This window comes from Drosophila guanche, unplaced genomic scaffold (assembly GCF_900245975.1).
Source record: "Drosophila guanche unplaced genomic scaffold, DGUA_6, whole genome shotgun sequence".
NCBI classification, from domain to species: domain Eukaryota; kingdom Metazoa; phylum Arthropoda; class Insecta; order Diptera; family Drosophilidae; genus Drosophila; species Drosophila guanche.
Window position 1 is genome coordinate 1,095,833 of NW_022995747.1, and position 12,368 is coordinate 1,108,200.

Below are 12,368 nucleotides of genomic sequence, written 5' to 3' on the forward strand. Positions count from 1 at the left end.
TCTTGTAGGAAGTTGTACTCTTGCATGAAGACGAATGATTATGCTTGGTGTCAATCGTATGTATGTTTTGGGGATAGCCAACACAAACCTCTCTCCATAGACTCGTATATTTATTGCTTAAGATTCTCCCTGACTGGCCTAATTGAAATCATATTTTTCCCTATGCTAATATGTTTTATGTGTATGCAACTGCAATGCCTGCAATAAGCCTAGATGTCTATGAATATATGTAGGTTGCTATGGTATGACTATGACTAGAAACTAGCTTGAACTGACAAACATTGACTAGCTGACTAAACAGAACGTTGCAAGTACATTGTGGGTATTTACAGTTTCGTAGGATTAATTTCTTGATATATGTTTTTTTTTCATAGATTTGTTAGACGAGTACGATTGGGATTTTAAGCACACAGTTGGCCGCACATATACATATACATATTTTAGTTGTATATACTATGTAAAAAGCTTTTTGGAAACATAAATGCTGTAAAATTCTGTCCCTCAATCGCAAAGCGTGTTTAATTGTTTTTGTTATTGTATAGTTATAACTTTTTACTTTTTAGTGTTTTTTTTTTTTGTTAGTTTTTGTTTTTCTCCATCGTTTGTATAATTATGTTTAAATGTTTATAAATATTATACTGTATTGTTGTATATTAGTGTGTATATCAGACTTTGTTTCATACCAAAAACTAAGCACATCGATTCGTCAATAAATTCATGTATTTGTATGTGTGTTTTTTTTTTAATTTTTTACTTGTGTGTTTGTGATGTCTGCATGGGAGCTCCAAGGATTTCTTGTTTGCATTTCGAAGCATAGCTTATACAAATTTTGGTATGTTTGGATATAATTGTATAAGTTTTTCTATTACATTCATGTGTAAGAGGCGTAGAGAAACATTTGTAGGCAAATATATATTGCTCGAAAAGTTGTCCAGTAATTTACTTGTCTTGTCTTGGGCTTGTTTGCTTTTAGTTTTTTCACATACATAAAGATATAGTATAGCTGCTTTATAGAGTAGAGAGTTGGTCAGATTGAAACGCACACATCGCATACGGCTGTGTGCTGTCTGGTTGGTGTAAGGATTAGAAAAAGTTTGCGGAACGAGGACTCCTTTTTTTGTTTTATGTACAGACTATGTATTCCAATATGTAGATGGGGGTACTATGCAAAAATATTTCATTAGCATAGATTGCACATCTAGCATGTATTTATGGGCATGTACATAGGTAAGTATGTAAGTCTGTCTGTATATATGTAGAAATTGTTGTTGACTTTTTTTGTTATGTTTGCTTGTAAAAATTAAATGCGCGATCAACCTTTTGGTTTAAGTTTTGTTCATGTTCTGCTAGTGTTTCATTACTATTTATTATAATTTGTAATTTGTTGTATACGATGTTTGTCATTCTCTTCTTTGGGGGCCATTCAAAAATACTGTTCGTAAATGTTATTGAATTCGGATTTATGGTTAGCTAAATGGCTGCCCAATCATTCGCACACACACACACACACACCATACACACATACACACTCACACATACGCACAGAAAGCTTGGCAGCCATGTTCGGCCTTCCGTTTTTTTTTTGTTAAATAAGAGCAGGAGGAGAGATACATTTATCCGCGTGTTCAGTGGGTTTTTTAGGATAGTTTTCTAGTTCGATTATATATCGGTTGTTTATCGTTTGTTTATCGGTTTTTTGTTTATATATATTATTCGTATTATATCGTTCTATGTAAATTTGTAAACTGTAAATACTCCAAAAGAACACTTTCAGCATTGTCTGTCTGTCTATCGGTCTATCTGTATGGAAATCGTTATCGTTATCGTAATCGTACTAGTTCGTTATCGCTTAGGCTCCTCACTTGAGATCATCGTACTCATCGCTACCGTTCTTGGAGTCGCCCGACGATTGGAATGCCGCCATCACGGTCGCCCTATGATGTCCGCCCTTGTCCGCCCCGAGCTTATCCTCCCCATGGCCATTGTTACTACCGCCGTTGCCCCCATTGCTGCTGGGCTTCTCGTCGAAGGCATCGAGGAAGGGATTGGTGGCCGCATACTGCGCCCGATATGTGCCCAGGGTGTGGTAATTGTTGCCCCCATTGGTAAAGGGACGCGAACTGCTGCCGCCGCTCGAGGTGCTGCTCGTGTAGAAGTCATAGCTGTTGGTGGAGCCCGTCATGGAGCTGACACCGCTGCTGGTTGTCGTGCCCGCACCACTGCTCGAGTGGTAGGAGGAACTGGCGCTGCTGCCAAACAAGGCAGCACCCGAACTGGCATTGGCCCCACTCTTTGGCAGAGTGCCATACAGATGCATGGCATTGTGGTTGCCATTGCCATTGGTGCTGGTGAAGGGACTGTTGGTGCTGTTGCCCAAATGGTTGTGAGTGCCGCTGGCCCCATTGCCATTGCCCAGGCCGCTGCTCCCGAAGAGAGCGCTGCCATAGCTCCGATGCTCTGAGCCTGAGCCCGAACCCGAACCCGCTACCGACTTATTACTACTGCTGGCTGTGTTCCGCGAGTCGTTGGTGTAGGTCGTCGTGCTGCTGGATGCACTGGCATTGGCTGTGGTTCCACCAATGTAGGTCTTGGTCTCCGTCTCCGACGATGAGGATGAGGCCAGGCTGTCAAACAGCCGCCGCCCGGTCGACACAATCGAGGAGGAGCCACTTGCCGCTGCTCCGGACTTGCTGTCCTTGTTCGCGAGACGCGAGGGCGATGACAACTTCTGGCTGTTGTTGGTGTGATTAGTGTTCGTGTCCGCTTGGCTTGGCGACGACGTGGTGTGCTTGCTGATCGCTCCCGTTGTGGCGCTGGGCTTGAGCGAAGAGCTGGAGCCGGGGCCAGTGGGCGTGACCAGTTGATAGGTGCCCTTGGGCAGACCATCCCCACCGCCAGGCGGCGATGGAGACTCTGGCGACTTGATCGGAGTAAACTGTACCCTCGGCTCTCGCTTTAAGTACTTCGACATCAGCTGGCTGGTGGTCATGGCCTGCGACTGGGCCAGCAAGGCATTGGTGGAGGCCGACGACTTGTACGAAAGCAGATCGTCGGAGTCATCGGAGGAGGTGGTGGGTGCCGAGGTGGCCGTCGAGCCGGCACTCAGCACCGTGGCCTGCGATGAGCTGGAGCTTGAGGTGGCGCTCGACTTGTTGCGCATCGCCTTGTACTCATCGCTGGCATTGAGGCTGCTCTTGCTGGGTGTGTAGCTGCTGCTGCCGCTGTAGCCGCCGCTCTTCTTCGTGTCCAGGCTGGCGTACTTGGAGCTGTAGCTAGTGGTGGAGTCGTCGCCGGCCGTGCTCTTGGACAGCGCTTTGTGCGGTTCATAGAAGTCAACGTTGCCTTTGCGTGTTGTCGTGCTGCTGCTGCCGCTGCCGCTGCCGCTGTAGCTGTTGCCCAGACCTAGGGCTGATCCGATAGCATCCGATTGGGTGGTGGGTGTGATGGCATCTATGGGTGCATCCTTCTGCAGCGGCGGCTTCTTCTGCACAATGGAATAGGGGCTGGCCGTATCGATGATTTTGACTTGCTTAACGGAGACAGGTGAAGCACCGCGCTTGATGGTATCCGTGCCTGCAAAAAGAGAGAGCATTAAAGACTCCATCTTGGTGCTATGTGGATTTGTTTCTTACTTTTACCCGAGCCCGATCCGGAGCCCGAACCCGTCGACGCTGAGCTACTGCCTGGGGAGGGTGTGCCTGGAAGTGGCAGTGGCGATTGGTCGGGAATTGCTGAGCCCACTGATCCCGCCAATTGATAGGGCTGCAAAGATGTTCGAGTAAAAGATAGAGAAAGAGAAAGGGTCGTAGGATAACCCAAAGAAGTTGCTTAATTATTTTGTTTTTATATGGTTACAAATTGGGCTTTAAATGGGGTTACGTGCAGTGGGTTCTGGGTCTTGGGTTTAGGTCTTACTTAAAGGATTGTGCAGAGCGAGAGAGAATTTTGAATTTAGACTTTAGGCTGTTGGTGTGTTACGGTGTGTGTGTGTGTGTGTTAGTGGGTGTTAAGTGTATGGTGTAGAGTGTTAAGCAGATATTTAAAGACATTTCACTTCGTGCTGTGCGGCCAATTCGTTATTTCCAATTCAGATAGTTATTACACTCTGTGTTCGGTTGTGATGCAGGTTAGGAACGGTGAGAAACGTTGAGGAACGGTGCGAAACGCTGAGGAACGGTGACTGTACTTTGGGTGATTGGAGATGCAAAAGCGCGAGGTGTTTGGACATGCAAAACGTGACACAAAAATGCGATAAATGGTGCAGGAGAAATGGTTGCTCCCTTGTCAGTCCCAAAACAATAATTCATAAAGGAATTTCTACTCTATTTTTTATATATTCTCCACCAACTTTAACTTTGTTCTAAATATTCTAAAGCTGTGCTTAATGGCGTAGAAGTAGGGTGACAGGGAGATGTCATCGGGTTGTGGCTAGGGCACTGCAAAAAGTAACTCCTGGGAGTGGAATAATCAAATGTACGAGGAGGAGGGGCAACGGCGTTTGATGAAGTTTTTGTACAATGGCATTTTGTGGTAGATATATGAAGCATTTTACATGGTGGCATGTGTTTACATACAGAGGATTACATGTAGATATGTTGGATTGGATTTGGTATACAAAGTGGTATAAATAGTCGATATGTTTATATTGTTTTACCAGTAGTGGGCCAATCATGCTTTACACGCCGTTCAACAATTATCACCATCATCATTACCATTATCGTTAGTTATATCACACATATATATCGTTATGTTTACATTTATAAATAAATATATACGATAATATATGCATAGGTCACAATTACAACGTCTATCGTTCACGGATCACAACAAAATTATGAATAACGTTACTATATAGTATAAGTAGATATAAAGATATCAGATATATCTTTTCGTAAGCAGTTTGTTTTTATAAGCACAAATCATATTGACAACAGATAATGAATGGCTCTTGAAATATTAGATTAGCTCTCAGTAGGTTAAAGAATGTACGTTTTTTGTATAGATATATAACTTGTATCATCATCTTTTTTTTGCAAAACGGTCAACAGGAAAAGTTAAAGAGCGAGAGAATATGTTTATGTATCGGTTGGTGTGTGGGTGTGTGTTTTAAGAAGTAAAAGTGTGTGATAGCAAAAGTGTAGGACAGTGTGGCATGGCATGAGAATGGTGACTGAAAACTAACTGGAAGACTATGAGACAAAAAAAAACCCCAACCATTTAACGGACAATGGTAGTAATATTATAAAATGTAACTATTTCTTTGGAATTTTGTATAAAAATGTAATTTAAAAAGATTAAAAACTAAGTCAGTTATAAAACCTATTAAATATGCATTTAACTGTTTCAAAAATATTTTATCAGAGACTTAAAAATGTTTGAAAATATCTCCGAAAGTCCTAAGAAGTTGTAGGTTTAGGCAAAGTAAACCATTCTTTAGGAAGGACAATTAAAAGAGCTTAATGATGTGAACATAATTGAGATATAAAACCAAGAAAGATTGAGTATAAATGATTAAAATTACAAAGGTATTGTCCCCAAGAGTTAGAAAGATATTCCAAAGGATCTCTGACAGTCCTAAGAAGTTCTCGGTTTAGGGAACCTTTATGGAGGCTCTGTATTCATATTTATAAAATATTCTGAATGACATTTTACAAAATTATAGATTTAAATTGGAACCAATTGATACAACCCAACTATAAAGAAATGATTATGTATGTTTGGTTATGCAATGTTTAAATAAAGATTATGTTAATGAATGTCCCTTTGTCTCTTTGCTGATTTTTGTTCTCATTTGTTCTTGTTGTTTATGTTGTTAGTGTTGCTGGTTACTGTTGTTTGTTGTTGTTGTGTTGTTGTTTGTGGATTTATCTGTTTACCTGTTGCACCGCTTGTTGCAAGGCTCGATGCGATTGAGCTAACTGACCCACTACTGATTGATACAGATGACTGTTGGCTGTGGCTGAGAGCTGAGGATGGCCTTGGGAGAGTATGTTGGTTACCGAAGTGGACGAGCGGAGTAGGTTGCCCGCCGCCATGAGCTGCTGCTGCTGCTGCAGTAGAAGTTGCTGTCTGTCCGCTGGCAACGCACTGACTTTGCTTCCACGCTGCCCTGTTGACTCGCCGCGCCGACCTGTCTACATAGGACTCTGTATTAATCAATATTAATGTGAATGCAAATTGGTGTGTGTGTGTGTGGTGTGTGTGGTGTGTGTGGTGTGTGTAGGATGAGTGTGTACGTGTGTGTGTGTGAAGTAACAGTTAACAGTGAAAACGGTTTCTGTGCCGCGCTTTTAAACAGACTTGGAAAGAGAGTTACAGAATGAAAATCTTGACTGGAACAGCGGCGGCTTTCAAAGCATTTAAGAAAGAAACTTTAAGAAAAACTCTTGCATAGGTGTGTCCTCTAGTTGTGTGTGTGTGTGTGTGTGTTTTTGGTCGGGATTCTGTTGTTGTTTCCATCATGGACACTGGGAGTACGTTACCTGAAGCAACGCCCGCCATGTTGCTCATGCTGCCGGCCGTGGCCAGGCCGCTCATCATCGATCCACCCTGCACGGCGCCGCCCATGTGCTGTGCCAGCTGCTGATGCTGCGCCTGCGGCTGTGGCCAGATTTGCAGCAAATATTTGAGCACTGCTATCGGCTGGGCGTGATCGATGTCAGCGCCCGGTTGTGCGCTGGCCGAATGCAGCATCAGCGGTGGGCCCATCACCGTGGCCAGCGCCTGGGCGGACATCTTGTTGCGCTCCGAGTTGGAAACGACCAGCGAGAGATGATCGAGCAGGAATACAAGGGTGGCCTGTGGGAGAATAGAGCTGAGTATGAGTAGGCAGCCGGGGAGGCAGGAGGAGAGCCGCCACTTACCCTATTCGCTCTGGGCAGGCAATCGAGAATGCTAAGCATCAGTTTTGCATTGCCCTCGGGATCATCCGGCAAGCAGACAGCTGTGGGGTTGCATAAAGGATTAGAATAAGCTGTGGAACGTGAGGAGAAATACTCACCCAAAGCATCCACTGTCATCTGGAAGAGGCAGCGCGTGAACAGCGGCTCGGGCAGCTCCCTGAGGTAGTCCTTGAGCACACCCGTGATGACATTGATGTCAGGAACATGTTCCGGGCTCAATTCCACGGCACGGCTGTTGCGCTCGAAGGCCTCGCGCAGCAGACGCTTCTTGGTGGCCGAGCCGCACAGGCGATACAGCCCGATTATATCGAGGCCCCGCCGCTCCACCTCCTCCACGCAGCGTCGCAGCACAATTGGCACGGGGGCACAGCCCGGTGCGCCCTTGGACTCCCGGTTGACGACCGTCTCCAGGTCGGCGCCGAACAGCGTCGGATAGCCCGCACGCAGGCTGGGCAGGCCACGCCGCTTGTACAGCGCCAGTGGATCCGTGTGCCGCATGCGTATGTAGATGGTGCCGCGCGGCTCCACCTTGAGCGCCAGCTGATGCAGCGGCGACTGCCGCAGTATGGCCGACAGCGAAATGGCGCCACGATAGCAGAGTTTGTGCCTGTGCTGAGGGTCCCAGGAGTAGACGAGCACATCCAGCTGCTTGTTGCCCACCAGATCCAGCTCGAAGGACTCGTCCCAGTCGAACTGCAGATCGCCCGAGCGCACCACAGTGCGTGCCTTGTGCACGCGATCGCACTCGATGACGCAGTAGAGATCTCTGGTCTGGCCGGGCGGCGCTCCGGGCTGTGCTCCGGATCCCTCAGGAGCTGTGCGCAATCCACGACCCGCCAGCAGATGAATCCACAGCATGCCCGAGACCCCACCAATGTCCACTATTGGCTTGTCCAGCTTGTACTTGGCAAACTCTGCTGGATTGATGTCAATCTGTCGGTGCTGCCGCGGCAATGTGGCGCTTGGCGTTGGTGCCGGACTCTGGTGGCCGCCGGTGCTCATGATGCTGCCACTAGGACTGGCCGGGCCAGCGGACAGTTCCAGCAGCTGCCGCATGCGTCGTATGCTCGGGGAGCGTATGGAACCCGCTCCACCAATATGCTGCGAGGACATGGAGCGCACAGGCAGTGCGGAAATGGGACGCGTGAGGCCCATATTACGATCGAGGGTGCCCGCGCCGAGTATGCCCGTTCTGCTCGAGTAAATGCTCTCCGTCTGAAAGCAACAAAAAAAACATGAGCATGTGGCAGGAGGGAAGGCCTTCTTGTACTTACATTCCTCAATGCATCGTGTATGTTCTCGGCGCTGCAGGAGAAGCGCTGCGATCGCGGCTGGGCAAACATGTCGCGTGTCATGCGCATCTGTTCCGCAATGGCCGAGCTGCTGGGCGCTCGACGCAGCCACGCACGGTACTCGTCCGCTGTGAAGATCGACGGACTGGCAGTGATGCGCTGGCGCAGATCCCTGCCGCGTCGCACATCAAACTCTGGCGCCGAGGTGTTGCCATCGTTCTCGTCCACCAAACGATCGCTGATTCGGGTGCGAATGCCCTGCAGCCTCACTCCAGGCCGCTCCCTGGGCAGCGAGTTGAACTTGTTGAGATCTGCGGCACTTGCCAGCAGCGCAGCTGTGGCAGCGGCACTTCCGCTCACATGGCCACCGGCGCCACGCGGCATGCTGCCAATGGCGGGCCTGTTGTAGTAATAGTAACTGGGCCTCGGTCCGATTGTGGCCTCCGTGTCGCTGGAGTAGTCCAAATTGGGTCGCGAGCGACGCGTCAGCGACTGTGCGCCGGCAGCCGGCGGTCCGTACTTGGACACCGTATTGGCACGCTGCTGATCGTAGCGTCCGTAGCGGCCCAAAGTGCCACCCACACCCACGGGCATGGGCGGTGCGCCTGTGCCGGGCTTCAGGCTGGAGCGCAGCAGCGAGTGGCGACCCAGGGAGTTGGAGTAATCCGCGTACTCCACGCGCGGCAAGTGCTGATCCGAGCCGGAGCGCGGGAAACGCGCATGCTGCTGGGCCAGACCCACATTGCCAGTGCCCGTGGACATGCGACGCGACGGACCCACCGGCTGTCCAGGTGCACCGGGGTAAAACGCGTGCACCTTCTCGGCGAGGCTCTCCAGCGTGCCGGCGTTCTGGTAGTACGCGTGAGAGGGCGCAAAGGCATGTCCCTTGGTGGGCTGCTCCGTGATCACCGACGAGGGCGGTGGCGGCGGCTTGTAGCCCCAGTTCGGTGGCTCACCCATGGCATTTAGGGGCATGCCACCGCCTCCACCGCCACCTCCTCCACGCGTATTGTAGTACATGTCCAGCTGCTCCGACTGCGGACTGTAGTTGTTGAGGCCGAGACCCAGCCGGGAGCGAGATTCTGTCATCTCTCGGCCATCACCTGTGCGGAGAACAGAGTGAAAGAGAGGAGGGGAAAATCCCGATTAGCATTTCAAACACGGCCTCCATTTCAAACTACCTGTACGTCTTTCACGTGATGAGCGCGGCGGCCTCTGCATGCGATCCGTTTCATCCAGATCCTCATCCCTGAGATCACGCTTGATCACCACCACCGGCGGTGGCTTCTGCTCCGGGCGTGAGAGCGTGGGCGGACCCGGAGAGTTGGTGCCGCGATTGCCACGGCGCTGGCGTATGGCGAGCACCAGGCGGCGTGGAATTGACATGATGATGACAACATCGTCCAGCGACATGTGTGTGACGTCCACCAGATTGACGGCAAGGATTTCATCGCCCACCTGGAAAGCAAAGAGGAAAACTCTTATTAAATCTCTGCCTACCGCTCGTTTCCCCCTTGCCTTCACTCACCCTCAGGCAGCCGCTGTTGTACACCGCCGATTCCAGCGCTATGCGGGATATAAACACACCATCGGTGCGATCCGCGCCATTGCCCTCGCGTATATACAGGCCCAGTGTCTGTCCCGGTCGCTTGACAATCTCCACCAGCTGCACGGTGTGCCGGCCATCGGCCTTGTTCATCAGCTTGTGGGCCGCATCCACCGCCTGCTTGCTGCCCATGCAGCGTGGCTCCAGAATGCGAACAATCATTTCGCCGCGTCGCTCCACCGCCTCCAGGGCCGCCGCCGTATTCGGATCATGATCATTCTCAACGGCCTCTATCTGGCGAAAGATCTCCGAGCTGATGCCGCTGACCTTGCGAAAGTCGCCCTGCAGCAGCACCGGATCCTTGACGCCAGCATTCGAGATGCTGCCGCCCTGTCCGCGATTCTGGTGCTGATTCCCATGATGCTGCTGCTGCTGGTTGCCATGGTGCTGCTGCTGCTGCTGGTTGCCGTGCTGCTGCTGCTGGTTGCCCAGCGAGGACAGCTGATTGGCGGGCAGCGGTCCGGGTGGGGCGCGTCCCGGACTGGCGGTAACATCAGGAACTGATCTTCCATTCTCCTGCAAACAAAAGGGGGAAAGCATTGCCCGCTGGTTAGTATTTTATGGAGATATTCGCGCAGCTTAATGCTAATTTTTCGAGTGCAACGCGTTGACGCATAAATTAACCTAATTGTTGCAGCTGTTGCCCCCCTCCTGGCACTGGCACTTAAGCCGCGCTAAAAGATTTAGCTTTGCATTAATTAAGCTTTCCATATCCTCCGGCGAATGTTTTAGTTTTGCGCACACAAAATGCAGAAGCAGTTTGGCAGTGGCAACACCCCCATAAGACGTTACTCAACAGTTTATTTCCCCTTAAAACAAAAGAAAGTCCAACTCAAGGTGAATTTACTATAAAGGTGAGCTTATTCCCCACACTCAGAGAGACAAGCGCAGAAAGCTCTCTCCACTCTTCGCTTGCTAACAGCAAAGGCAAGAGCTTCGATAATAAAAGTGAAAGATTTCTAAGTAAAATCAACTTGGTTTAACTAATGTCAGGGTTATGCTCCTTTTGCAATGATATCATGAGATATTGTATGACTAAATAAAGCAAAAACCAAACTAATTAAAACAGAAATCTTAATTTTTCGCTGATTTTAAGAATTATTTATATCTTCAATGATATTCTTGATATCACCAGCAATGTTAAATTTTGTTCTACAAACTTTTAAATCTTACATAAGTGAATTACTCAACGTGGCCTACAGCCTAAAATGTTTGTCTTGGGCAAAAGTACATTAAAAATGTTCCCATTTGCCATTATTCAATTTCAATTATACCAAGAATTATAGAAATTTTATTTGTGTAGCCATTTAGCTACCAAAATAAAGATAAAGGGTAATAAAAGGATTGCTCTTTCATTCACAAATTCATATTTTTAGCACAATTTCATGGCATATCCTTATGCATCTGCCACAAGCAGTTAGATCGATAGCGCTACGAGGCTGAAGGTTGCCACTTCTTTCTAGTTTGCAACTCAATTTAATACGATAATTACAGCAATCTAGCTCCCACTTTCTGCTACGCCAATCAAGTCCGTCTTTTATCGAACGTCGCCCCAGAACGTTGGCAGGATAATTATATCATCAGAGGCGCCGCAGCACTGGCTCTCATTCGCGCTGTTCTCACGCCAACTGTAATTTCTGTCAGTGCCCCATCACTCGGCCTGCCGCGGCGGCACTGTACGAGTCAATGCAGCCACAGAGTGACATGCAAGCTTAAGGATAGCCGATGGAGCCCAACTGTACCGGGCACGTGACGTCCGTTGATGATGTCACATGGCCAGAACACACAGTCCGGACACATAGAACATGGGAGGACATGAAACTTCACAGCAACATTGTTGTACGTACAACTTTGATTTTTTCCATGGGTTTGGGGACGCCACGAAATTGGTTTTAAATGAAGTTGCCAACCAAAAAGCTAAACGAAGTTTTTAATGGATTAATGTTAGCAGGAGTCCAGGACATCCCCGATGTAGAGAGGGTGAGAGAGAGAGAGAGGAGCTGCTGTCAGCCTGCGGGCACAAATTGTGGTCAGGCCCGTCATTGTCAAGTGCTGAGGCAGCAAAACTCCAGCGTTGAAGTGGCGACTGCTCCTCGTTCGCTCTCTCTAACTCTCTCTCCATCCCTGGCTGTGGTCTGCTCTGCGCTGTTCTGCGGTTGCCAAAAATCATGTTCGCAACAACAGCAATAGAAAAAAATGGAAAGAAATCTTTGAAATTGCAAAACTTTGACATGTGTCGGTGTCCTCTGACAGTGCTGCTCCAGCCTGCTGCTCCTCCTTCTGGCTCTTCCTTTGTTGTTGGCTGCTGCTGCTGCTGCTGTTGCTTGTGTTGGCCAAAAACTTTCGCCAAAGTTGGCCCCAGGAGCAGCAGGACGAGCGACCACATCAGCAGCTGTCGTTGTAGCTTGAAGTTTCTTCGGCCTTGTCCGTTTTCTGCTCTTAGTCAAATAGGCATTATTATATGGCCATATTCCATAGCCCACTGGCGGCTATAGCTCTTTTAGCTGCTGCTGATGATGATGATGTCGGAGCTGCTGCTGCTCCTCCTTGTCGCTGCCAAAAACTTTC

The 12,368-nt window shown here is 48.7% G+C and overlaps 1 protein-coding gene across 16 annotated transcripts in view; it reads right to left on the minus strand.

Annotated features, from left to right (window-relative positions):
- LOC117583781 (rho GTPase-activating protein 100F) overlaps nt 1-12,368 on the minus strand; it is a 39,153-nt gene that overhangs the window by 3,329 nt on the left and 23,456 nt on the right. For 4 of the 16 annotated variants that reach the window (XM_034272345.1, XM_034272344.1, XM_034272343.1 and 1 more), the window contains 9 exons: nt 9,723-10,316; nt 9,373-9,652; nt 8,177-9,297; nt 7,001-8,117; nt 6,864-6,943; nt 6,483-6,798; nt 5,877-6,130; nt 3,633-3,762; nt 1,609-3,573 (listed from right to left, as the gene is read on the minus strand). In XM_034272345.1, coding sequence (XP_034128236.1) covers nt 1,859-3,573; nt 3,633-3,762; nt 5,877-6,130; nt 6,483-6,798; nt 6,864-6,943; nt 7,001-8,117; nt 8,177-9,297; nt 9,373-9,652; nt 9,723-10,316 — 5,607 coding nt within the window. In that variant the 3' untranslated portion in view covers nt 1,609-1,858. Of the gene's footprint in view, nt 1-1,608; nt 3,574-3,632; nt 3,763-5,876; nt 6,135-6,482; nt 6,799-6,863; nt 6,944-7,000; nt 8,118-8,176; nt 9,298-9,372; nt 9,653-9,722; nt 10,317-12,368 lie in introns of those variants that run through there. The other 12 variants (XM_034272347.1, XM_034272351.1, XM_034272354.1 and 9 more) reach the window with 11 other exon arrangements.